This window comes from Mus caroli, unplaced genomic scaffold (assembly GCF_978045245.1).
Source record: "Mus caroli unplaced genomic scaffold, Mus_caroli_1 scaffold_1, whole genome shotgun sequence".
Lineage (NCBI taxonomy): Eukaryota > Metazoa > Chordata > Mammalia > Rodentia > Muridae > Mus > Mus caroli.
In genome coordinates this window covers 89,711,279-89,738,582 of record NW_028227256.1, presented here as the reverse complement: position 1 = coordinate 89,738,582, position 27,304 = coordinate 89,711,279, and the positions used below count along the sequence as shown (strand labels likewise).

The window sequence follows — 27,304 nt, the reverse complement described above, 5'->3', positions numbered from 1 at the left end:
CAAGATTTGTGGCTTTGGTGCCCTGTGGGCTGTGGTCACCCACCTGCTTCCGCTGCTGCCGCCTCTCAATGGCTGCCTGCACAGCCTGCAGCGCAGGATGCAGACTGGTTGGAGAGCTGGTCCGAGTTGGGGACATGCGCGAGTGTGGTGATACAGAACGAGGTGGGCTCCGCAGTCGGGCCTGTGCTTCCCTGACTTCAAAGCTGCTGCTCCAGGCCAACTCTGGACACATAGCATCTGATTGGGCCACCTTTGGATCACAGAGAGCGCGACAAAAGAGGAGAGAGAATGCATGGCCACGGTTAAACAGGACTTTCTGGACGAGGACCAGCTAAAATCAGGGTCCCCACAGGTCTTCTGCACCCAGGAAAAGCACCAGGCAAGGCCATACCTCCTTGATGCTGGCCAGGACATGGTGCAGGGATTCAACCTCATCCCTCAGTTCATCCACTGCCAGCTGGCCACCACTGCGCCGGGATTTCTGTGGGCAGAGACCCCTGAGCCGAGCAGACACACACGGCAAAGCACCAGCTCCCGGCTCCCCATTCCCTGTCCCACAAACCAGTCTCTGGATGTCAGACTTGAGTGTCAGGATGGCTCTCTCTCCTTGCTCCTTCTGCGCAGAGAGCTTCTCTACCAGCAGTGTCTGCTCTGAGAGTCTGGAGAGGGAATCAGGGTGACGATGAAGGCCCCGAGGATGCCGTGGGTCCATCAGGACTCCTCCCTATGATGTGCCTCCTTACAGTGCCAAGGATATAGTTCAGTCTGGGTCCCGACTGCATGCCTCCTCTGCTATAGAACTTTGGTAACTCTCACTATTTTGGGGAATAAAGCACCCATTCTAAGCTCTGCTGTCCTGTTTCATGGTCTCACACCAACTCAGATCTGCAGCCCCATGTCAGGATGCTGGGGAAAATCACCTGGAAAACTCTTCCCACCTCATCTCAAGCCCGCGCCTCTTGGGCCTCCCTGCATTAGCCAGCCCGAGCTGGTGGCCCACCTGGCTTGAAGTGCCACCTTCTCAGCGGCCCATTGGCCCTGCAGCTGGAGCATCTCCCTAGCCTGCTCCCTCAGCCGCTGTTCCAGGTCACTGGTCATGCTGCTGGCTGTCAGCCGCAGGTGGGAGTCGAGGCTCAGGCAGGCCATATGCAAGCGCTGGGCCGTCCGGGTCATGTCCGCCTGAACATCTGTGAGACCCCTGGGATATGAGAGTAGTATCTTGGCTGAGCCTCATGATCCTGCTGTGAGCGTGGGGCCCAGCACGCTGTCAGCCAGACCTCAGAGTGGGAGAGGCAGGCCACATGAACAATGGACAGTTTCTGTGAGTCAGTTTGTATGCCATAGAATGGCAAGGGTAAAGGCAAATAAAACAGTGAGCAGGGATGGATCCAACCAGAAAGGACAACTTGGAGTAAGATACTGGCTTCTGGTATTTATCATTTCCTCCTGTGTAAATGGGGTGCTGTTATGTTGATGGCCACTGGGAATGCCTAGGGCAGTTCCCTGTGAAGTATCCAGAAGAGACTTGATGGATCTCTGAAACCATACGAAGGCCAATGTCCACCCTCCCATCTAGAGAAGACCGATCCCCTGCCCTCCTCCCACATTCTCTATAACTCCCGCTCTCCCCTCATCCACCCACCTACCCACAGGGCAGCTAAAGCCAGCACAACTGCAGCCTAGGAGGGACCCCCATCCTACCACTAAAGTACCACTCAGTGAGCACATCTGCTTACCTCTCAATGGATGCCCGAAGCTCAGCCAGGTGTTTCTGCAGAGCCTTGGCCTGTCTCCACAGGGGAAGGATGTCTCGAGGTTGCCTTAGGCTCAACCTTTGGCTCTGAGAGCAAGAAGTTGTATCTACTCAGGCCATGTCTCCTTTCTCTTCTGCCACCCCACCCCTGGGTTGGAAGGGGACCCTGTTTTTAGCTATTAAGTCTCAGAGCCTCGCTTCCCAACCCCAGATGGGAGACAATGTCATGCCCACCAGGAGAAAACTTTTCCCAGATCCTACCATAGCAATAGAGTGTTGTCCCCCAGACAACAGGGCTGCTGAGACTCCACCCAGAAGAGCAAGGTTCTCCCAGGCACTAGGGCTGTCATCTGAGGGAGGGGCTGTTCCCCTGTCCCCTGGGTGCCATGGGAGGTCTGATGCTAGGGAGCTCTCAGAGACCAGGTGAATAAAAACACTCCCATTGAACCCTAGAGCAGCCAGCAGAGGAGGAGTTACCAGAGAAGGTCAGGCAGGAAGAAGCAGGCTTGTGATGGTGGAGTGATGAATAATGTGCCTACAGCCTTTGGGAAGCAGTGCAGCCTGGAAGGCTCTTGGTGTCTATGTGCCACCGATCTATCACCCCCAAGTCACGGTGTGTGTCCTGTGTGCTGTCCTCTGGGACCCCCACAGGGTTCCCTGAACCAGTTCCTCCCCTCTAGCTCCTGCCTGTCCTTGCATGACATCCCCACCCAATGCTCTTCAGCATGGCTTTCAGATGAATACACTCTCTGAATGCCTGGCAAAGGGCCACACCTCTTCCTGTGTGAGGCCATTCCTGACTCTTTAGCAGACCCCATGTCTGTGCCCTGACCTCAGGACTATGTGTCTGTACTCCTTGGTGCATAGCAGGGGGACACTTGGTTGTGCTCTGTCACATCCCAGAGATGAGACATGTTGGCTCCTGTCTCATTGAGCATTCGATGCTAGGCCCTCTCCTCTTCCTGACAAGGCTGAGAGCTGGCTAGCACATGGGGAATGTGCAGTCAGGACATGGAACAGGTGAGGAACCCAGCACTGTGCAACTCCATTCTCAAAGGAGCAACGGGAGCACCTGCTGCTTTCCTCTGGGGAGCCGAGCAATACCCAAAGCGGGGTCTCCTCGAACATCGCGGACACCCCAAAGCTGCACGGAACATAGTAAAGGTGAGTAGACTCGAGGGTGCACCTCTGACATGCCACACATGCCACCAACACACGCTTGTATTTTCACCCTGTTCTCATATATCGACACTCACAGACAGCCACAGGCAGGCAGGTTCACATCACACAGATCCAGACCCATACAAATACCACACACTGACACACTATACTCATACAGGCTTTCACACACTCACATGCTCACATAGCCTTACACACTCAGACTGTCATTCACCACAATGGACTCTCTCATGCCCACACACCTCACACATGTGCATATACATTATATATTTACACCTTCACATATACAAGTCATACACACCATAGACCATACATACCATACACACAGGCTTATAAACACACTGCTCACACCATAATATATGCTTGTGTGTGTGTGTGTGTGTGTGTGTGTGTGTGTGCGTGCACACGCAAACAGTCTTGCAGAGAAACTGCCTGTCTAGAGTGTTAGAGAAGAACAAAAAGAGAAACAATTCTTCCCTGTGTTTGGAACTGCAGTGCACTATCATGCAGTTTGCAGTGTAAGCGCACACACCTGGGTTTTCACACTCAAGCTTAAATCCTCCTGCAGTGTGGTTCACAGACCCTTGGAACCTCCAGGCACCCATCAAAAGCAGTTGAAAATCTTTTCTGGAAAAATCCTGTATTCACCCAGGTTTCAAAGAATTTTGACAGAGTCCCAAGGAAAATAACCAGTTCCCCATTAGCACAAGACCACCAAAGACACAAAGAGACAATGATCAGGAGTCAGCAGAACCATGGGGTCAGAATTTTGGGCAATGGCAGACGGTGCCAACATCAGATACCAAGCACAAAATGGCTGCTTGGGATATACAGCGACCAGAGGGTGGAATATTTAGAAAAGATGCAATCCATTCTCCTAAAGATGAAAATCTGATATTTGTAATTTCAGCCAAGGAGGAAGAATCCAAGGTGATTAGATGCCAGAGGGGACATCGATGAGCAAGAACAGGACGCTGAAGAAACTAGCCTAGCTCAAGGTAAGGGAGGGGAAGGAACTCAGATGATTCTGAGCACTAGAGATGGCGTAAAATTGGCACAGACGTCTTGTTGGCATCAGGGAGAGGAGGGAGAGGTGGGCAGAGCTAATACTGAAAGATTTAATGGTCCTTTCCAGTCATGAGGAAGGACAGAGGCCGGATATGTCTAGAGTAGGATAAGCAGAAACAACCCACGTGGTGTGTGTCATAGAAACCCACAGCCAGCCAGAGACAAAGTGGGACAAGTCACCTGAGCAAGGAGACCCACAGCCTTGTGCTGAATCAGGGCCAGTGGAGGTCAGAGCCTGGTTGGCAGCAGCAAAGAGCCCAGAGACAGAGCCCTTTCCGGGGCTGAAAGGAAGGCGCTGCTGCCTGGGAGGAGTTCTCCAAGGAAGGGGGAGTAAAGACTCATAAACAGCAAAGCTGAGGTGATTGGGGACATGCCTTGTTCAGCATTGTTCAGCGTGCCACGTGGGTGGCATGGGTCTGCCTCAGCAAGCCTGTGCTCAATTCTCCTAGGATGACAGACCCCGTTTCCTGATGACACTCTATGAGACAGTGCACCCTCCTTGGATCTTAGCAAGTACTTCCCTTCCCTTCTCCTGCAGGTGACAGTAGGTGTCTCCACTGTAGCTACAGCCAGAAATGACAGGTGTGGGGTAGGTAGGAGGCAGAGAGCAGGGGGTCTTTGTGGCTGCCTTCCCCTCAAAGGAAGGGCACCAGTGGCTCTCTGGATTGGATTTGTTTGAAAGGACCTATGTGGATCCAGACCCAGGGGTTCCCCCTTAGCTCCTGCCTTCATATGGAGAGAGTGTATTCTTCCAGTGGCTTGGGGGGGGGGATCTTGCCACTAGTGTGTACAGGGACACTTGTATGTGTGATCAGACTTCTTTGGAGAAGGGCTGTCAAGGGAAGCCTTTAGCTTCAGTTGTATGGTATCATCTTTCCAAGGCCACACCCTTCTCAGAAAGTCCCACATCCAATGACAGATCAGCAGACCAGACCTAGATATCTCCCAAGGTCTGTAACATTGTTCTCTGATGCTATACTTTGAGTGAGCAAGACTGTGGGTCCCTGGTGGTTTCTGGCCAGGAGCTTAAGAGCAGCTGTACAACCCAGATCCTTTGATCAGCCTCTCTGTATGATCAACAGTGTCACACATCAGAGCCAGGAATGGTTCAAGAACCCTCTAGTAGTCTTGTTCTCCTTTGCTTGAGGGACCTGAGGTGTCCCTCATGGCACAGGCTGCTGTGACCAAGCAAAATGGATTATGAGGCTCTCACCAGGAGGGACTGCATGATACCAGCTTCCCTCAAGCTGCAGGTACCAAATTAAACAGGCAGAAGTAGGGACAGGGTATGGGGCCACCTCTTTCTTAGACCAGTGATGCACCTCTTGGAGCTCCAACTTGCGCTGCAGGCGGACCAAGCTGTGTGTTGTTCTGGTCAGCTCTCTGGCCAATGTGTCGTTGGCTTTTTGCATGTGCTCCAGCTGTTGCCGAAGGAGGGTGTTTACTTGGGAAAGGCCCATGCTCCTAAATGGACAAAACCCACAGCTTCATGTGTGGTGACTTCCCAAAGAGGCACAGAGAATCCAGGAGCCCTAAATCAAGGGGATTAAATGGAGTCCTGAGGCCCCTGATCTCCACTTAGGTGCACAGCCCCAGCTCTGTTCCCGAGCATCACTGACTGCTCTGCAATGAAACCTACTTGGACCAGCACCAGGAGGACTCTTCCCAGACCCAGCTTAGCACCATCCTTCTTGCCTCAAAATGCTATTCTCCCAAACTCCTCCTCACCCCTAGCCACTCCACTGTCTCCAAGAAGAGAAAGAAATTCATAGGGTCCGGGAGGCTCAAAGGGAGCCTCAGAGGGGCAGGCTGGCAGAAGTTGGGCATCTCTGGGAGTTGGACTCCTTGAGAGATGCCAGGGATCCTGTTGAGGTTTTCAGGCACCAGGCTCCCCCGGGGCCATTCTTCCCTCAAAATGGGTTTTCAAAATGCTTTTCAGCATTTTCTCCCTCTGCCAGATTCCTGGAGGGTAAGCCAACCACGGGATGTTAGTGATGGCGAGATCACTCAAGTGAGGCTCATGGGCTGTTCCCGGGACTGGGGTGTGGTGCATTCTTGCCAAGTATGAACAAAAGGGCCTGTTGACATCAGAGAGGATTGAAGCCAGAAGTTCTGGAGTCGTGGTCAGAGTGGTTAGGAGAGCCAGAGAAGGGCACCCAGGATTGTGTGTGCCAATGGCCCACAGTTGACTGTGGTAACCCACCACCAGCAGTGATGACCAGCCAAGTACTCTGAGCGGGCATCCTGACACCACACTCAGGGGATGAGGTTGGGGAGCATTTGGCAATGGCTGTGCCTTGGGAGACTGCCCACTGGCCCAAACCTATTCCGGAGGGGGGTGCGGTGATGAGCAGATTTCTCACTCACTCGCTCTAGGCATGGCATTGATGCTTCTGTTTCCGGAATATGGGAATGTATGCTGAAGGATGTGGGCAGAGGACCAGTCTAATTCTGATGCCAGATCTCACTTGCCGGTGGGCTCTCCTGAGTACCCTGACCTCAATGCTGGGACATTATGGCTTCAGACCTCTCTGATATCTTTGCTCCCTGCACTCAGAAGTAGAGATAAATCATTACTGAGGAGACTAGAGAGTCTCACTCACCCAGCAGTGATGAGGGAACTCTCAGCTCTGTACTGTCCCCTGGCCTGTGACACAGGGAGAGGAAAGGAATCTGCTACCCGCTCTGCAGACTGCCCGTTCTCTCCCTTCTCACACCCTGGCCCCGAGGGGTGAGACATGGCATGTGAGGATATGGGAGTGGTCTCCAGTGGGAAGGAAAGGAGAGAAGCACGCTATCCAGTTCTGCTCACTACTGATCCTTCCCTCCAGGGTGCTTCCCCTGTGCCAATTTTCACAGGCAACAGTAACTCAGGATAGCTCTAATGGGTTGAGTGAGGCATAGTGGGGTGTGCACCTCCTGTAACCCTGAGTGCTTGCCCACTGGGTCTCACCTCTGCTGTGAGGCCTCCAGCCGGCTAAGAGCCTCCTCCAAATCCATGCTGTGTTCCAGCTCTGACTTCCGAAGTCGGGCCTCAGTGGTATCCAGGCGGGCCTGCAGCTGGCAAGGAGTGTGAGCCCACCTGGTCCATCTCTCCCTAGTCATCTAAGTATGACATCTTTGCCATAAAACCCACCCTGGGCAGAGGCAGGATACAGGGTCTCCCAGGAGCCTGTTCACACCAGGAGAGGGGAGGCCTGGTGGATGTTTGGATTCCATTGGGCCTGGGGATACTATGGGAGTGGTGAGATTGCCAGAAGGCAGGGTTCTGGGGATCCCTGGAGATATTTAATTTATAGGGTAGTAAACTGAGGCACTGCTGTCCCCAGTGGCTGGGGCATTCCAGATGTCAGCCACATAGGGGCAAGATAGACAGCTGAAAAGCAGACTCTCCCATCCTACATGGGGCATGAATCTGGAGCCCTCTGGCCTGGCCTATTTCCCAAGCTGCACCTCCTCCTCTCAATCTTAGCAGGTGGGAACATATTCACATGGGTGCCAAGTCTCCTTGCTACCAACACAGAGCATTATCCCAAGGGGCCAATGTGGGATTCAGGACATCACACCCAAGGCCTACTGCCCATGGCTCCTCAGCCAGTATTACTACAGTGGGGGAATCTGAACCCAGAGCCCAGAACATCACAGAATCAAGGAAGTCTTGGGAGGAAGGCACAAAGAACAGGAGGATGGGGTTGGGACACAGGAGTGTCTGATGGCCAAGAACCTGCTTCTCAGCCACCAGCAATGTGACAGTTGGGGTCAGGGGGCTTCAATTATAATGGATTGTAGTGTCACCTGGAGAGGCCAGGCTGGACAACAAGACCCTCACCCTGTCCCACCAGTGTGCTGGGGCATAATTCGGGGCTGGGTCTGCCGGCACCCTCATCTAGCTGGCTGTGAGCTGAGCTCTGACTCATAGCTTCTTAGTTTACTAATCTTTGGAAGGCCTTCTGCGGCTTCTATTCCCTGAAGTCCATTCCCAGCATCTCCCGCCCTATGCTAGGAAGATTCCCTATCCCGGAATGCACCACAGGAAGAGCAGACTCTTGAGCCATTGTAAGGGGGTCCTCACGGTCTTTGTTAGAGGGACTCTTCAGGTGGGGGCTGAAGAAAAAATCATTTCCCATAGAGTGGTGTGGTGGGAAGGGCATCAGAAAGCCGGGACCCATTGGTAGGTGGGCACCTCAGGGCTAGTGTGATCGCACTAGGAACTCTTCTAGGACCCTCATGTGTGCCTCGGGTTTTTCCACAGGTTTCTGGTTCCATGCCATAGAAAGAGCAGACCTGGGCCAGCACTGGTCCCAGGCATGGTTCTATGGCCCGAGGGCAGTGTCTCTCCACCTTCCTAATGCTGTGACCCTTCCATTGAATTCCTCAGGTTGTGGTTGACCCTAAAATCATTTCCACTGATAATTCCTAACTGTAGTTTTGCTACTGTTGTGAATCATAATGTAAATATATGATACGTGGGGTGTATGATCCCAAGGGGGTAGCGACCCACAGGTTGAGAACCATCACCTTAGGGGACCACTAGCCAGAGCTGAGCCTTGGTGTCTTCATTTGTCCTACCACATAGAACTAGGGCTGGCTCCATCGATGCTGGGAATCAGAACCCCTCCCCCAACACTGCATGGGCTGTTCTCACTTAGTTCTGTGCCTGTTGTGCCTGGTTCTGCGGCTGAAGCTCCTGTGACTTGGAGAAGATAATGCATGAGAAGACTCTGGCCTGGGAAGCGCCTTCACCTTTCTGCCTCATTTCCCTAGCTTCCTAGAGAAGGCTCTTCCTAGCTCACAGGCATCCTGGGTAACCTCTGGCTGGAGCCTATAGCTCAGAGGTCACCTCTCGCTCCCCCCATTCTGAGGCCTGGCTGGTGAGCAGAGGCAGGCTGGGGTCGGGAGGAGGGCTGGACCTACAAGCTCTGCCTGGGTTCTGGGGACTGTCATTCCTAGCTTTCTCCTCTGTTCAGAAGCTGGCTTTGTGGTTATAATTGGTAAGGCCCTGGACCACAGGGATCCTGGAGCAGATGAGAGACACACCCGAGGGGGACATCTCCTGCTTCTCCTGCTTACCTCCAGCCCCCTTTTCTCCATCAGTGTCCTGAGACTGGCTGATGGGCCCACAACAATGATCACCAGTCTTGATGGATGATCTCTGATAAGGGCTAGGCTATGCACACTGGCCTGCGGGTACCAGCTGCACACTCACCCTCTGGCTGACCATGTGACACCTGCTAGCCAGCTCTTCCCGCTCAGCATCCGCCTGGGCCAACAGGTCCTCCAACCGTGTCAGCTCCTCTTGCAGGAGTTCACTCTCCTCCCGTGCATGGGTCGTAGTAGCTGGCGGTTCCCGCAGCGCTGTGGGTATAGCATTCAGATGAGGCCAGGGCCCTACCCAAACAACTGGAGCAGTCCACGAGGAACTTCACTTCCTCTCCTGTAACCAAGCACCCTCCTATCCCTATTGCCTTTGGTAAATAGCTCTAACCCCACTTATTCATGGCCAGGTCAAGCCCCTAACAATTAAAGCATGTGTGGGGGACACTGGGTACCACCCACCATGTCTGCACGTAGTGGGACTGCTGCTTCAGGGTAGCAGGACCCTGCCCACAGAGGGAAGTTGCTTTATGCAGTGGTGTTTCTCTGTCCTTTCCCAGTGCCCAGTGCTAGCCTGGGGCATTAGGAGACAGATTAGACAGACCCATACCACACAAAGGGGTCATCAGACCCCTGCAGGAGAGAATCAGAAGTGCAGCTGGGCATCAGGGAGCCTGCCTACGATTTGGCCTCCATGTAGGGATGAATTCCTTGGAGCCTGTTCCTGCAGTGTGTTGATAAGAAAGCTTTGCGTGTGGGGCTAGAGGAGTGACAGAAACAAAGCTCAGGGTGTCCCTGCTCAACCTTAACCTAAAGTGTCAACCTTTAGGCTTTTCACTATGGTGAAAAAAAAAAAACCCAAAAACAAAAAAACAAGGATGGATAAAATCAAGACACTGGTGGTGTAACAATGTCATGAGCGCTGAGGTCAGCTCCGTGTGGCAGTGATTAATGGCCTTGTGGCTATCTGCATGACTCCCGAGGACCCTATGAAGAGAGGGTGGTTGGGAATATGGGGCTGGGAGAGTCTGAGGTGGGCAGCCAGGGACACAGGGCAGTCCTAATGGCATGGCTCCCTGAGGCCAGGCTCCAGTGCCTGCTGTGAGGCCAAGGCCAGGCTCCAGTAGCCGCTGTAAGGCTTCCCTGGTACCTGAGCAGTCTCAGCCTCACCTGAGAGTGGCTCCTCACCCAGGCTGCTCGACACGATCTCTCGGATACGGGCTGGCACAGGAGTGGGTGAGGCTCGTTGACCTTCTCCTCGCACAGTTAGCGCCCGGTCTTCCCTTCTGGCCATGGGACTCAGGATGGTGTCCTCCAACTTCTGAAAAACATCCCAGAGTCCTGGTTCTTATGGGCCCTGGAGGGACAGTTTGCAGGCGCCTCACACAAGCCCAGTGCTGTCAACGGGAGCTGCCACGAGGTCACTTTGATGTAGCAAAGAGTCCTGAAGATAGCAGACTGGAGCCAGGCTGGTCACCAAAACCACATGCCTTAGTCTCTCCACCTGTGGGGTGGGACTGTGCCAGTCTCTGGCAGTGCTTTGGCAAACATGAGGAAATCAAGAGAATGGGTATCTGAAAGGACTCCTGGCCAAGGTCAGCTTAGCTCACTCTTCCCAACCCTAAGCGGGCTGCGTTGAGTCCTGGGCCGACTCTTCATGTCAGCTTCTCTGGGATACCCAGGGCAGGTGCCTTTGTGTCTGTTCACAGAAAAACTCTCCACCACCTTCCCCACCTGGAATGGTTAGGATTATCTGCCCAGTAGAGATGGGGAGGCTCCTAAAGCCTGCCTGGTGATCACAAGCCTGGGGAAGGAAGGGGACACGACAGGTAAAGGACCAAGAACCCAAGCCCAGTTCAGAGAGGCCCAGCCATCATACAGGGTGTGCTGGACCCTGTGAGGCTAGACAGGCACAAGGTGACAAAGGTCAGCAGAGGGTGCTTACTTCTGAGAACATCTCAGAGATGTCCCCCTCAGCCTACCCCAGAGGGGAGCTAAAGTGGCCCACTTTCTTGGTGGGTCCTGAGCTAGTGAGCTGTCAGGAGAGAAAACCACATAGGTGCAGTGTGAGCATAACATCCTAGAATACTGGTGAGACACATGAGAGGGGCCTGGCTCTTCGTGAGGGATCTAACTAGGAAGGCCACCTTCCAACATTACGGACATTAACATCGATGACAGAGTCTTCGTTGTAAGCACCCTTTCGTGATTTCCTTCAAACAAGTTAGGCCGCTAAGGGCTAGGAGATTTGATTGTGACAGTAGTCACTCTTCCCTTGTGCCTGGCTGCCTTGGACAGAGAGCCATTAAGCTGCCAGCCTCATTCTTGGCAATCAACTGGACTGTTATCACGGTAGTCCAGCTGCTCTGAATGTTCCATGAACATCACCAGGAAGCCACCCCACGGCTGCTAAAAACATCACAACCTGCGGTGCTGGGACTGCAATTCCTGATTTAGAAGTCGTGTGCTGGTGTCGATGACTCTTGGTCATCGGCAGGGATGTGAGACGAACTCCCGACGACACCGCTCACTCTGTAGGTGTTGCCTCTCATACTAAAGGGTGAGCACTTTCTCCAGCAACTCAACAAAGAGCCCAGGGCTTGAGCAGCATGGGGCTTGTATCTGGCTGACCACAAGCGTGTGGTGCATTTTCCAGACATCCCAGCAGCTTGCTGGCTGCTGCTATAAAAACCTCCTTTCCGATGGTTTGTTTGTCCACTTGTGGTCCTTATTGTGTGAGTGAGGCGGCGTGGACTGGCTGTATGGCGGCGTGGGCTGGCTGTATGGCAGCGTGGGCTGGCTGTATGAATTGTAGACAAGATCCTGAGCTTCCTAGCCTTAGCAGCGGCTACAGCATTAAAGGCCCCCAAAGAGTCCAGGAGCCAAGAGCCCTGGCATCTGAAGCCATGAACTCAAATAGATACAACACAGGCCTTGAAAGCAGAGGTGTTCACAAAAGCCACGGAGGGCAGAAACGGAGAAATTCAAGGTAGCAAAGGAGCTGAAATCAGTGAGAGCCAAAGGGCAGAGCCTGGACTATAGGGACTGAAAGCCACAGAAGAATTTGGGAGAGAGGTCCTGAGGGGTTCAGAGGCAGGAGTCTGGGTGCTTAGAACTAAGGATACTGACAGGTTCTCTGAGCCCAGAACACTAGACCTCTGTCTGCCTCAAGCACCTCAAGCAGTAAGCTTCTGACTGAGAGCTCGGAGCCACGAGTCTGCTGACTGACACTTAGTGCTATAGGCCTCTGGCTTTGGAAATTCAGGTTGTAAGTCTCTGAAACTCAAGATCACCCACACCACGGGAACACCTTCTTACCCACCTATGGTTCCTACCTAGACGCGGTCTATAGGGTCTCAGATTCTCAGCAGGATTTCTTGGGGGAGGCACATGTCTTGGGGGAAGGAATGACCCTGAGCTGAAGACCTTGTCAGGGCCTGTGGGCAGTCTTGTTCTGTGACAGCAGGAAGCTTCCAGGTATAGGATAAAGGACTGAAGATTAAGACTAGCCCACAGTGGCCAACCTGCCCTGTCCATGAAGGATGTTTGAGTTGAAGGCAATGCCTTAATGACCCATGACTGATGCCAGGGGCCCCCACTTCCAAAAATTTTCAGGACAGCAGTCACCTTCTCTTCCACAGTGGGACTCGCCATCCCTTTCCTACCCAGAGTCCCCTGAGGACACTCAGAAGCCTCCCCACTCCCAGCTCATTGGAGGCCTTTTCTAGTCTGCAGCTCTCCTGGTTCTGACTCCCAGGCCTGGGCTGGTGAGGAGGCCCTGCTTCTCCAGGTACCCCCATCATCCTTACCCGGTCCTCTCAACCGTAGCTAGGCCTCTTCCCAGTCTGAATCCTCTGTGGAGATAAGCCATGGTTTTCACCTAGGCATCCTAAATGTATCCATTCCTCTCTTAAGCTAGCCAGACTGGAGTCACTCCAATATCCAGATTCTGCACAGCTCTGGACAGAGCCTGTCCTGGTCCCTGAGAGCCCTGCAAAGGTCAGATGATGTTAGTGAGTGAGCCCAGGGCGCTTCAGGCTGGGAAAAGACTTAACCTTCTCCAAGGCTTTGCATTTAACTCCCCTAGGTGGTCTTGGGAAGGTGCCCTCACTTCTCTTTCCTCCAGAGGACCTCCCAGCCTCGCTCTGAGTGGGTGGTAAACAGTTTTCCTTGGGTGCAGCGGCTCCACTGGTGAGGAGCCGGGCTCCCCTTGCTACTTCCTCCCTGGCCAGGCAGGCTCCGGGTGCTCAGACCACCAAGGCCGCTCCTGCCTTTCTAAGAGTTTAGAGCGGGAAGTGCCCAGCCATCGCTACCCGAGTCTTCTGTTTTGCACTGACGGGGGGGGGGGGGGGGGGGGGGGGGGAGGGAGAATAAGGCCTAGTCCGGTGGCAAACAGAACCCTAGGTCCTCAGATTAAAGACGTGATGCTGGCTCCATTCAGAGGTTCCCTCCAGGCCGGAAGGACCCTGCCTCCCCTCCCTCCTCTCCCCGGAGCATCAGCGGCGCCACCCGCTAACGGGAAAGCAGCGGCGCAGCACAAACTTGACTCATTCCTAACGTTTACAGAGGGTCACTTATTAGCCGGGACGTCCCGAGAGGCGCTGGGGGCGTAATAGGTTCCAGCTGTGGCCCGGTGCCTGCGATGGGTCGACGCCCAGCCAGAGCAGGAGGGGTGCGGAGGGGGAGCGGGAGGGGCGCGTCCCTGGCAGCCAGCCCTCCCCTCCCGCCTCCAGTCCCCGGCGCGCGCGGGAGGATTGCAAACGAGGGCCGCCCCGCCTCCACGCAAATGGCGCGGGGGAGGGGCGCGGGGCTCTGTTACAACGTGCAAGGGTCTGTGCTGACCCGGGCTTGGATCTCCTGGGACCACACCCGGGACCGCCTCCTTCCCCATACCCAAGTCAGGTCGTGGTAGGGAGTGGGGCTAGGAGACTTTCCAGCTTCTGCCCCGCAGGCTCTGTCCATTGCTACCACCAGTGGCTCCCCAGCCTGGGTGGGTCACCATCTTTAGGGCCAGGGGAAGGATCTAGAACGCAGCAGCGGGAAGCCTGGATAGCCTGGGGTGGGGGTGGGGCTCGGATTGTGGGAAGGACACCAAGGCTGGACAAAAGGGATCTCCACGGTCACTTTTCTAAAAGACCTCAGATTCAGAGAGTTTTTGCTATGTTTTTTTTTTTCTTCCTACTGCCCTCAGTGTCAGCTCGACCTATGCCGAAGACCTTAGGGAGGCCAATGTCCCTGTCAGTAGACTATGCATTTAGATCTAGCTCCAAATGGGTGTGTTGGAGGCTCAGTGGGGACAGACACCATGCCTCCCACTTGGCTGTGGTCCTGTTGAGGGAGTCCTATCTAGGGGACAGGCCTCTCTATCGCACCCTCTTTGTCAGAGCAGGACTAAGAGAACAGAGGACCCCCCCCCCCCCCCGCTGTGCCATCAACACACTGTGCTCAAGGATATGTCCTGATACCATCTGTGAATTTAGCTAGCCGCTCTATGTCCCTGTGGCCTAGGAACCTCACGCTGCACTTTTATCCTTGCCTGGAGACTGACTGGAGTGGGGAGTTCTGAGGACAGGGTACCTACCCTCCCCCATTCTGGATCTTGACTCAAACATTAAGGGGGTAGGGGGTGGCAGCGGTTGTTGCAGATGGGGAAACTCAGCCCAGAGACAGGGCTTCAGCCCTCAATTCGAGTCTGAAACCAGGATAAGAGCCCATCACAAGGATAGGCTCCAACTTGGGGAGGGGGGGCATCTTATCCTCCAACCCTGTTCCACAGGCATGGCCCATCTATGTGTGTCCCTTCCAGATCTGGGACGGGGGTCACTCTGCAGGTGAAGCCAAGCAATACCCAAGCACAACCACTGGTAAGGAAGGGCAGGGGCCGATCGGCCCAGACTCTGAGGTGCAAGGCCTCTCTCAGCTCTCAGAGCTGCTGTCTAGGTTGGGTGGGAAGAAGTATCAAGTCTGTTCACCACAAGGGTGAAGTGGGGGGAGGTATGGAGGGGGGTGAGGATGCAGGGGTAGGGTGTCCTTTCATGGCTGCTTCAAGCAGTGGGGACAGAATAGAGCATTCAGGTGTTCCCCCTCTTGGCCTAAGAGTCAGCCCAACTGGGACCTGGCAGGTACTAGAAATGATCCCCAGCAGGTGAGGCCAGCGCTCTCCTTCCAGATAGAGGAGAAACCAAACCAAACCAAACCAAACCCATTAAACTCTGTCCAGATGCAACTGAGGAGGTGAGGGCTGCTTTCTGTTTTCCCAGCCAAACTAAACAGGTACTGCCAAGGCCAAGGTATGAATGTGAAGTCCCAACTGCTCCTCCCGCCCCAGAGTTAGTCCTTGGTGGACTTTCTGGGGTCCTTTTACAGTGCCAGCAGCGCTGGTCCACTCCCTAAAGCCCTGCAGGGTCTTCCTGTGGCAGGCATGGTGGTCAGTAAGCAGAAATGGCAAAACACATGAGCTAATTCACTGTCTCTTGTTCATGAGTGTGGCCACAGACAGGTGGACGGTCTAGGTCCTGGCCCCCAGGGGAGAGCAGAATGAATTTCAAAAGGGACTTGGCCACTTCAGGTACGGAGAAAGGCAGGACTAACTGGTACCTTCCAAATAAAGAACTCAGCAGCAAGCAATAAGGGCAGGACCCCCAAACCTCCATTTAAAATCTCTGAGGGAGAGGGTATCCAACCGTCAAGCCCAGTGTAACTTGGATACTATCTCAGGACTGGGCTGGGTGTCTGATGTGGAGTGGAGAAATGTCCTACAACCCAGTGCAGTTCAGGGGTGGCTAGGCCTGCTGCTAATGCTGTGTGCTGAGCTCCAACAGTGCTCCCGTGTGGCCCTTTCTGGTACTGCAGGAGGACTGCCGGTCTTGCCCAACTTCTGGAATTGAGGCTGGGCTCAGGGACTCCAACATTAGAGATAGTAAGAAGAGAACCTGTGACAGTGTGTAAGTTGTGGCAGATTAAGTGGGTTGAAGTGTCTTAGCACTAGCTATAATCCAGGAGCAGATGTTTTAAAATAAGATAGCTTGACTTAGAAACTCTGCCCTTCTTTCCCTGTGTGAGACTATTTGGGACTGCTGACAGGGTCTGTGCTAGGACTGAGACTCAGCTCTGAGCTCCCAAACACTTGTGAGACTAGGCGTGCAGATCTCTAGACAGTCACCTGACTAGTATGCACCTGATTGGATGCCCATGGATCCTCCTGCATTCCTTCAGTAAACTAGCATGGCCATGAGCAGGCCAGCTGGAGGCTCAGATCACTTTGGCCTTCTGTAGAGGGTTTGGTCAGGATGTCTAATGGGCTCTGTACCTGGTAATGTCTACTCCTGTGTTTGATAGGCTCCCCTTCCCACATCCACACTGTGCCTGCCAAGCTGGGACATTGCCCTTAGAGCAGAAGCTTGCAAAGTCACAAGGGGCCTAGATGTTGAAGCAGGGGATGAAGACGAAGGGGGACAACTCACCCGTCCATCCCGAGCACAATGCTTGGCACACAAACAGGCTCAGACAAGTTCCCAGCACAAGTCATTGAAAGCCTTATTGGAACCGCCAAAGGTGTGAATCACTAACAACAAAATGACTCACAGCAGGGACTGCTCAGCAGGGTGAGGAGGCTGTCTGTCTTGTCTGCTTCTATGTCCTGATACCCACACGGGCTTCCTGGGGAAGGTGGTCAGCCTGCAATGCAGTGCAAGCAAGGGCCCGGGATAAAGAACACAGGGTGAGGAGAGAGCAGAGAGAGGGGTGGGCGAGACAGGAGAAAAAACCTGAGTGCCATTGTCAGGGATTAGCATATTCTGGTGAGGAGGCTGAGCCTCTGTCTGGACCATGAGAAAGAAGGTCTGAAAGAGGATATGTCTGGTCAGCGCAGTGGCACTGGTGTCTGGACATGTGGCTCTGGGGACAGAGATAGTCGGTACTTCCTTCCCTGGATGGCATGTGATTAGCATTGAATCCAGGCCACACTTGGACCACTGTGGGCTCCTGTCCTGGGTGGGCCTGCACTCCTGGGACCTTGTACCCTTGATCTGTGGAGTGAAGCCTGACTTTGAAGGGGGAGTGAGAGAGGGGTGGTTGGGTCCCTGTGAGCTCCAGGATGACCAAGGAGAGCTCTGGATCTTTCTGCCCACCTCCAAGACATCTGGTGATCTAGTACTTAAGTCACTGGGGATTTAATCAGTAGTATTACACAGGAGGCACCCATGAAAACCCTAATGAGGGGCCTGGTGTAGATGCAGGGCTGGGATGGCATGTACCTCAACGGGGTGCTTTCGCTCTACGCCCCTCCCCGTACCTGCCCTACTTCTTTGTGGGTGTCCTTGATCCACAGAGTGGATGGTTAAGTTAAAGCCTGAGTGCCAAGTGCTGTGCAGGTGACTGAGCTCAAGGAGACCTCGGGTTTAACTGGCCAGTCAGAGGACAGAGGGCAGAGGGCAGTCTATGATGGTGTCAGAAGTGCTTCATCCTGTGAGGCTGAGCCCTAGCCACTACCCCTGGGAAGCTAGTGTTAGAACAGGTGAATCCAGAGGGTTAAAGTCATGCTTGCCACCCACAGCTGAGCTGAGTGAGAGAAAACAGTTCCTACAGCTGAAGTCTGGCTTTAAACGCAGAAGAAAGCAGCGATGTAAAGTAGCAGAGCCACTGCAGGAAAATAAGGTGGACGCTCCTTAAAGGTTCGTGTAGGGGCTGGAGAGATGGCTCAGCGGTTTTAAGAGCACTGATTGCTCTTCCAGGGGTCCTGAGTTCAGTCCCCAGCAACCACATGGTGGCTCAACCATCTGTAATGGGATCTGATGCCCTCTTCTGGTGTGTCTGAAGACAGCTACTGTGTACTCATATACATTAAATAAATAATAAATCTTAAAAAAAAAAAAGATGCGTGTAGAATTAGAGCTAGAGCCCACAGCCCTTCTAGAACAGACACCACAAAAAGGATACCAGAGGCCCAGACAGATGGACCTGCACCCTGCTGACGGTAGCATTGCTCACAGTGGGAAGGCAGGTCAGTGGTCCATGGAGGGAAACCCAGTGAGTGGTGAGCGACGCGTGGTCCCCCGCAGGAGGGACTGCTGCTCAGCCATGCTGTGACATAGGAGGACCTCTGGGACACTGTGCTAAGTGGAATAAGCTGACAGATTCAGTTCAGTTCCCATGAGATTCCTAGAACTGCCGGATACACAGAGTCAGGGAGCAGGCTGGTGGCTGCCATGGCCAGGGAGAGTTGGTGTTTGATGGCGATGACAGTTTAAGAAGATGAAACCATTTTGGGGCCAGATGCTGGTAATGGTTGGGAATAGTGCAAATTCTGCTACCGAAACTGCACTTTAAGATAGGCAAAAGGGTAGGGTTTATGTTATTTATATTTTATTACAGATTGAAAATTGAAAAAAGACTGAAAGTCAGTGAGCCAGCCACACACACACACACATATCTCAAATGAGATGGACAAAACCACAAATTAAAAACAAAGGAAAAAATCAATGTGTGGGTTGGTTAAATATAAAAACATAAAATGGAATGTGCTGGCTGCATTTTGTCAACGTGACACAAACCTGGACATATCTGAGGAGGGTAAATCTTAACTGAAAGAATGCCTTTATAAGGTTGGCCTGTATGCAAGTCTGTCTGGATCAATGATGGACATGGGAGGGCCCAGTGCACTGAGGACAGTTCCACCCCTGGGCAAGGGTCATGAACAGTATATGAAAGCAGACTGAGCAAGCAGTAAGGAGCCCTTCCCCATGGCCTCGCATCAGTTCCTGCCTCCAGGTTCATTCTCTGACTTCCAGGAAGATGGACTACAAGCTGTAAAATGCTTCTCCAAGTTGCTTTGATCATGGTGTTTTATAGACAAGACTGTATGTTACCAGCCAAGGAGATGAAGAAGCAGGTGCCAGCCAGGGAGACCCAGTACTTTCTTGGACTTAGACAGAAGGTCTCGATTTCTGGACACTGTATTGGGAGGCAGAGGTAGCTGTTCTCCCTGCTTCCGGCCCCATGATATTAATAAGACAGAAACATCCTATCCTGATGCTATGGTGAGAGTGAGCCCTTATACACAAGTGGGAGGCATAGAGTTCATGATGCCGGATGCAGCACCTCTGCTGGGCACTGGGAAGGTGTCCGGCTATAACCCAACATGGCATATGCCCTCATGATGGATGTATGTGTGAAGGAACAGAATATCGGGTGTATGGCGGGAAGAAGTCAGACAGCTCAGGAGACAGATGTGCTGCCTTTAAAAAATAGACTCAACTCACTCTGGAGAGAAGTGGGGGCCAGAGAGAAGCACACCGAATCCTTCTGGGGCCCATGCCCCATGACCTAAGCACTTTCCACTCTTCATTAGCATCGCTCCCTAGACTTCCAGCTCATGAACCCTTTGGGGGTACATTCAAACCACACCCAAACCACAGCAACAGCCAACAGCAATAGCCAACAAATATGAAAATTTATAATGGACAAGTTCCCAGAAACTAGAACTTTTACCCAAAAGAAACAGTTTGGAAAGTTCTATGCCATTAAAGCAACCAACTCAAGAGTGGGAAACCTTCCCACACTACATCCCACCCGACTTGGGTGTACTGTTCGTTCTGGGTCTGAGAGGATCCAGGAAGCCCCTCTTCCTGATGCATGGCGAGCCCTTCCTTTCGTGTGGTAATTTTAGGGGGTCTTTGAACTCACCAAGCCAATGTCTTACCCTCAGGGACCAATCCGAGGGCTCCCAAGCCTGGCTTCCGGTTCTAGCTCTCAAGTGGCCTGTGGGGCTGGGTGCTCTGGGATACTGTGCAGTGGTGTGTGTGTGTGTGTGTGTGTGTGTGTGTCTATGTGCGCACATGTGTGCAGATGAAGTGGGGAGAAGGGAAATCTGGCCCAAGGAAGACGGATGCTGAGGAGCTTTTCCAGGCACCGGGAGTGGATTGACGTCAAAGCCTTTACTCCTGGTCTTGTGGGAGTCTTTTCCCACTCAAGCTTTGCCCTTCTCTGAGTCTCCTGGTTTCCTGTGTGTAGCCAGAGGAGGGGGAAGTCCCTAGAGCCCTGCCACTGGTCTGATAGGGCTATCTGGGCATCTCATGGCGCCTGCCTGCTGCATGTTCACCTCAGGTAATTGCACAGAGATCTCAATCACTGCTGTGCAAATAGCAGGTGTGGCTGGGCAGACAGAAAAGCCTCACCAGGCTTGGTATGACTTTCAGGTGACAGCTTCCCAGGGACAGTGGGATTAGGTACATGCAGAGCCCCCCGCCCCCCAACAACCATGCCCAGAGATGTCTGCATCACTCTGGGATTCTACTTCAAGAATGTGGGCACACATATAGACATGCCCTCCCACCATCAAGTCTTCGAGGAGCTAGTTGGTCAGGTCCTTACAGGATGATGTATGATCCAATGGGTGCTGGGCTGTGAGTGTTCTGTAAGCTCTGGTGTGCTGACCCTCTTTCTGAACCCATCACTGGCCTTGCCGTCAGAATTCAGCCTGAGACCCTTTGGGTAGAAATGTGCCAGTGTCTGCTCAGGTGAGAGTACCCACCCAGGACACTCTCTTGTCTTGTTACATCAATTAACTTATTGTTTTAATTATATTTATTTAGTTGTGTGTGGATTTGGGGTGTGTATTGCCATAGTGTGTGTGTAGATATCTGAGGGTAAATTTTGGGAGTTGGATCTCTTTACCACGTGACTCCCAGGGATCAAACTCAGGTCATCAGACTCGGAGGCAACTGTCTTCACCCACTGAGCCATCTCCTCCACCCCAACTGACTTTAATACTCTGTTTGCATCACGGTCTGTCCTATGTGGGCAGATGTGTATGTCTATGTGTACAAAGATGCTAACAGGCTATTTAGCCACCTGGCACCATCTGTGCGGTTGGTTACTCCTCTCAGGGGATCTGATATATTGTTTACCTAGGACCACGTCAACCCCCTGCAGCATGGCTTTGAGGGTCTGAGAGCTGGGTTAATGAACTCTCTGAGTCAGCAGGTCCATCTTGGGTACAGTGAGTCCTCAGTGGTCGGGGACTGTCTGGCTGGAGTGGCTGGATGATGACAGTGTAGGGATGTGGGCTGGCAAGTAGGTGGGCTTTTAGGAATGGGACGTGGTGAGGGGGACAGAGATACAGGGCCAGTTGTGTTATTCCTATTTTACAGGTAAGTTCTGTGAAGATAGAAATGGAACTTCTGCAGTTTATAGAGTGGGTACTGGGGTTATCTCCAAATTGAAGCCCCTCTTCTAAGCTCAGACTCAATTGCTCCCATCCCTAGCCACTAACACAGTGGAGCCCCTCACCCTGTCCCTTCCACGTTGGTGTGCAGGCTGCAAGCTTAGGGCTCCAGAGGGGTGCTGGCTTTCTGAGCCGCTTCGCCTGTCTGGAGATCTTCACTTGCACGCTCATATTCACACTGAGCACGTGCGCAGGTAGAATGTGCTCCTGGTGGGGGGTGGGGGGAGGGGGTGCAGCTGCACGCCGGGCAGCAGGCAGCGAGCAGCGTCCTATTTAAAAGTGCTCTCAAGACCTGCTCTCCAGGGGTCACGGAGGGGGCAGCCACTTCACTGACCTTGATCACTGTGTCCAACTCCAGCTGAGACTGCTCCGTGGTGTCTCCATCATCAGGATTGCTGGAAGTGGAGCTCATCTTGGGCAGAAGCACAGGCCCTCAAATAGTTTGTACCTGCACTCTTCAACACGTCTCTTCTTTGAGCCTCAACCACCCAGTACCTTCCTGTGTGCCTCCCCACACCTGTGTGCAGTACCTGGAGTCACTGTGCTGGTTCGGCCCGTTGAATTCACTTGCTCCTGAGCACCCAGATGCCCCACCTTGATTGTGGAGACCACACGCCAAACAAGCCCATGAGTGTTGCTGTGGCAACCAGGACGCTGAGTGCCCGGGTTTCCCTGGAAATAGGAGTAAGGGCTTGCTGTGAGGGCTAAGGAACACTGTTGCCCGAAGCGGTTTCCCCGGAGACCTGGAGTGAAGCTGACCCGAGGGAGGGACCAGCGTCTTCCTAGAGCCCCCGTTTACTGTTTAGGGAGACTTGTTTGCTTGCTGATCACACCCAGGGGTGCAGACCACAAGCCCATTCAAGGTCACTAACTGACTTAGTTCATGTGCCAAAGAACTTTGTGATCAGTAGTGAGATGTATGTCACAGATGTCTAAGGATTAGGGAGGGACGGACCTTCCCCAGGAACAAAGGTCTTCCTTTGTAGCAAAGGTTTCCTCTTGGAGCCTGGCAGGTTACCTGCTCTGCAGTGCCCTACTTAGACCGCATAGAGAAAGCATCCTTCCCCAGTTACCCTGTTGGTACTAATCTGGTTCATAAACTTACCAATACAGACTCTCAACCTACTTCTGAGACCTTCTGAACTCTGCTGCCGTCTCTGCACATTCATTCTGTAACCCATGCATATGCATACAGATAGAAAGATATATTCGCTGTGTGCTATGTGATGTCAGCGTTAACATTAGTAATTAAAGTTAGAACAAGAGAATCTGCCTTTACCTTAGGCCAGGCTACCCAAGCAGGTGGGACTAGATGTAAAATGTGTTATTGAAACTGCTAAATCTTGTAATGTTTCTTGTTAGTCAATAAATTTTGACACAGAAAACACAAGCACATTCATCTATTTTTTCTGGGCACAGTGTGCGCATGACAGAGAGGTTCCAGGAAGAAGAGGGCTGGTTCTCAGGAGGGGCCCCCCTGTTTCTTACTCAGGCATCTCTCCTGACCCCTATATCCAGTTTCTAGATTGTAGGATGGGCTCTACCAGTGGACAGCTGCTTTGCTCTGTCCTCCTCTGCCCTCTGAAAGCCCTTGACTTTGTTCACCAATCTACCCCTCCTGGCCATGTGCAGGAGCTTGAGACCCCCATCCTTGCACTCTGGATACTGGTTGGTGGGTTTGGGCCCTTATGTGGTCCGTGAGTGTAGCTTCTGGTCCAGGGCTATTGATGACAAGGAGAATTTTCAGTGCAAGTCCAGAGTATATTCTTCAACGAATCCTGTTAGATTGAGTATAGTGTGTCTCAGGAGGGCCTTGGCTAGGCCTGACCCCTCTCCTAACTAACAGGACTGTTGGACCCAGAACCCTGGACCTCCTGTCCTGCTGCAGTTGTCAAGGGCATACTCTGTCCCCACTGTCCATTCTCCCAGCATGTGACTGATTTTGCCCCTATCTGTGCCCACCTGTCTGTCAGACTGTTCAATACTTCTGCACTTGGAGGGAGACTCTTTTTCAGAGAGGCTCCTGCCATCATTCCTTCCTCCATACCTGGAAACTCACCAGAAACAGCCCCAGGACACAACAAACCCTGGATTCCCAATTCCCTGGAGAATGGTTCATAGCAGTTGTGGTACTCAACTCGTACATCATTATGACTGGCCTCAGGCATGGACACATTGGCAATAGTGGGAAGTCAGCCTTGGTACAGTGTCTGGGTTGTGATGATTCAGAACAAGTTCAGTGCACAGGGTCCACTTCCTGCTAGAGCCTACAGGGCATGCACTCTCGACCGCAAAGGGGCTGCAACCCAGACCAGACCAGCCTTGGCTGCCCTCAGGAGTCACTCTCTGTGAGCAATGGCTGCCGCCGCTGGACCTGTGAGTTCAGCCCGTGAGCAGTCCACCCTGTCTCTGGGGCATCCAGTCACCAAAGGGACAGAGATGACCACAGACAGCAAGTCAGATTCCAGAGCAGTTCCAGCCAGACAGGCTATCCCGGGGCTGGGAAGCAAGGACAGGGCATCACATTCCTTTGTGCCCTCCACCCTCTTCATGAGAGTTGTCCCTCACATGAACTGTGCTCGGGGGATGCCAGAGCCACTCCAGGGCCAGGCATCCGAGCTACTTCTGAAGCTGCATGACACCATCCTCATTCCTGACTGCTGAGTGAGGTGGTGAGGCCAGGGTAGGTGAGGCTGTGGGCACCTGGCCTGCTCACAGAAGGTACATACAGGATCCTCCAGGAGGACCTCTGACGTCCCTTCCCTATCCTAAGAAGGTTAGGGTCAGCGATGGCAAATTATGAAATTCATAAGGCGGGGGATGGATAAAGAAGGGAGCCCAGCTGTGTCTGAGGGGTCCAGATAAGGAGGACCTGAGGGGTTCCCTGGGCAGAGGAGAGCATCACCCTCTACCCACTCTGTGCTTACACGGACTACTCAGAGGATGTTTGGTGGGTGGTCCTGGATAGTGACTGCTGGGGTGGCTCAGGGAACCTCTCTCTAGGTCAGTTCTGTCTTCGTGGCAGGAGAGGGGCTGGGGCTGCTGGCCATTCACAGCTTGGCAAGGACCACAGCATAATGAATGAAATGAGGAAGGCCCAGCACACTGGATCTGACAGTGACTTCCTGGATACAACCGTACAAACATGGATGTCAACGCTAGCAGATAATTTAAACTCCATCAACATGAAATCATTACACACAGGAGGGCAATATTAAGAAAGAGAAAACAGAGCACATGGGTTGTTATGTGAGAAAATACTTGCAAGTCATCTATCTGATAGAGGAATCAAATCTAAACTATGTAAGAATTTCCTAACACTCAGCCATACAGCTCAATTTAAAAAAAATAAAAGAGCCAAGAATGGGAATGGCCATTTCTTTGTTGGACACATATAAACGGGCAGAAAGCCTTCAGAAATGTATGACCTTATTCAGTACTCGGGGGAAACTGCGAGATGAGCGTCACACCTGTTAGGGTGGCCACTGTGAAGAAGCTGATGACAGGGTGGATTAACTGGAGGCCTTGCTGCTGGAATGTGAAATAAGAAGCCACTTCAGTACAGGATGGCACTTCCTCAAAAATCAAACCCATGTCACGTGACTGGGCAATTCCACGGCTGGGTGTGTCCCCAGAACAGAAAACAGAGATGGAGAGATTTGGCTGCCATGTTCTGAGCAACCCTCATGTCTGCTGATGGGTGAATAGATAAGACTTATTTGGCCTGTCCATACAGTGAATGACTGTGCTGTATTCAGCAGGAGAGACGTTCCGACACATGTTGTGGCAGGGATGGACCTGGAGGACGTCAGGTTGAATGAAGTAAGCCAGCCACAACAAGACAGGACTGAGCAATTCCATCTACATGAAGTTCCTAGAGAAGTTCACATCTCCAGATAGAAGCACCCATTCTCCCCCATTCGGTGCTGAGGCTGGGGAGGAGTGGGGAGCTAGTGTCTCATGGCCACACCGTTTCTGTTTGAGAAGAGGAGTGTCTGGCAGGGCATGGTGGGGCATACGGAAAACTCAGGAGACAGAGACAGGTGGAGCTCTGTGAGTCCAAGGCTAACCTAGTCTACATAGTGAGTTCTGGGTTAGCCAGGGATACATAGTGTGACCATGGAGAGGGAGAGGGAGAGGGAGAGGGAGAGGGAGAGGGAGAGGGAGAGGGAGAGGGAGAGGGAGAGGGAGAGGGAGAGGGAGAGGGAGAGGGAGAGGGAGAGGGAGAGGGAGAGGGAGAGGGAGAGGGAGAGGGAGAGGGAGAGAGGAGAGTTCTGAAGTGGATGGTAGTAGTGATGGCTGGGCAATGTGAAACGTGCTTCCAGCCCAGATCATCCTTCTGATAGAGGCCTGAGGCCTGAGGTTGAGTAACAGAGGGGCTGTGGGAGAAGGTGAAGCCTGAGAAGGAAGACTATACCGCCATCCCTGAACTACACGGGCAGAAAAAAGGAGCAAAGAACTCAATGAAGGACAGATGGGAAGATGGTCTCCTCGAGTGGCCTTGATCCCCTCCTCCTCTATGGATGGATGCTGGGCAGGCTGCAGGAATAGATGGGGCCTAGCCTCCCTTTCTTGTAAAACCTTCCCAGATGGGGTCCACACTCTGATACTGCCTCTCCCCAGATCATGTGAGGGACCAGGGGAAGGTGTGAAAGCAGAGACTTCCTATGGCTTGAACCCTCTGTAGGCATGCCTATGTAGCTGTATGAGAAAGGGAAACAGCTAGAAAGGCGTAGCTCCAGCTCCTGCCTGGAGCCCCTCTGAAGTTCGTTGGTGATGCTGAAGTCCCTAGGAGCTATCATCCTGCCTTCCCCTCAGTCTCTGCTCTACCAGCCTTAAGATTGGATCTCCATCATTCCAGTCCCAGCAAACAGCAGCTCAGCTCCAGGCTGTCAGTTAGCTAGGGAATGACACTAGCCTTGCTGGCTCTGGGATACCCACACTGGCCTTGAAGACATCTTGTAGACTGGTCTTCCCCATAGTTCTGTCCTTACTGCCTAGGACAGCGGTTCTCAACCTGTGGGTCGGGACTCCCTCCTTAGGGGAGATGCCACCTCAGGTTTTCTCCTAAGAGACAGAAGGCAGAGAAAGGAACACGGGGTAGGATCTCCAAGCAGACTGGGCAGAGGCAGCATGATGTCTCCAAGGCAGCTGTAGCCATTAGATCCAGAAAAAAGCCCACCACGCTCTCTTGGAGCCTCCTGGGGGAGCTCAGCCACTGGTGCCTTGACCTAAGACTCTCTGCCCTGGAATCCAGGTGTGCTCTAGAGAGCTGGTAGCTCAGGGACTCACAATGTCTCTGTGCAACATCTGTGCAGTCTGTAGACAGCCATCGGGACATGTGTGATATGTTGAGGCAGTGGGGAGCCTACACCACATACTTACTGAAATCCGTTTCATGCACTCCGTTCAGACTGGAATGTCCCCCTCCCTGCCAGTCTCTCCCAGAGCACTTGAGAATTCCTGAGGTCTGGAGCCAGTGTTCTTGTCCCTGTGCTACACTGAGGGGTGAATCAATACGTTTGTGGTTTAGTCACCTTGTGAAATCTGTGGGCTCTGAGAACTATGCTGACCACTCTGGCTTCACTGTCTCCGCCATTTCGCCTGTTTTACAAATCAACACTCTCAGGTCTGCAGGGTGGCAGGCTTAGGTCTGCCCTGTGGGTCCCGAACACTGCCACCAGCTCCATTTTCCTCTCTCCACTGCATCCCTGTGCTGTCCTCATGTGTCCAAGCCGAGCTCAGGGCCAGCTCTTCACTGTTCACATCTATTCTGTCTGTTCTGAATGCTGACGTCAAGCCCAGATGTGGAATACACGGAGAGGACGAAGGGGGGGGGGGAGGACAGTGACAATGATGTCATTGTCCCAGCCATGGAGAACTCACTATGGCTCCTCACCAGAGGGACTAAGTAAGAAAGGACAGATAGCATTCTGGCCTGCCGGGCATACCAGATCACAGAGTGGGAGGGCAGCACAGAGGTTGAG

General features: G+C 53.0%; 1 protein-coding gene across 1 annotated transcript in view; it reads right to left on the bottom strand.

Moving 5' to 3' along the window:
* The window catches only part of Crocc2 (ciliary rootlet coiled-coil, rootletin family member 2), a 58,522-nt gene extending 36,793 nt beyond the window's left edge, over positions 1-21,729 (bottom strand). Inside the window, exons 1-10 of the mRNA XM_085843838.1 lie at positions 21,652-21,729; positions 10,265-10,415; positions 9,207-9,355; positions 6,954-7,060; positions 5,323-5,464; positions 1,737-1,840; positions 1,001-1,198; positions 563-659; positions 392-481; positions 44-250 (exon numbers count right to left, since the gene is read on the bottom strand). Of these exons, the coding sequence (XP_085699964.1) occupies positions 44-250; positions 392-481; positions 563-659; positions 1,001-1,198; positions 1,737-1,840; positions 5,323-5,464; positions 6,954-7,060; positions 9,207-9,355; positions 10,265-10,415; positions 21,652-21,729 (1,323 nt within the window). The remainder of the gene's footprint in view (positions 1-43; positions 251-391; positions 482-562; positions 660-1,000; positions 1,199-1,736; positions 1,841-5,322; positions 5,465-6,953; positions 7,061-9,206; positions 9,356-10,264; positions 10,416-21,651) is intronic.
* Positions 21,730-27,304: the final 5,575 nt, after the last annotated feature.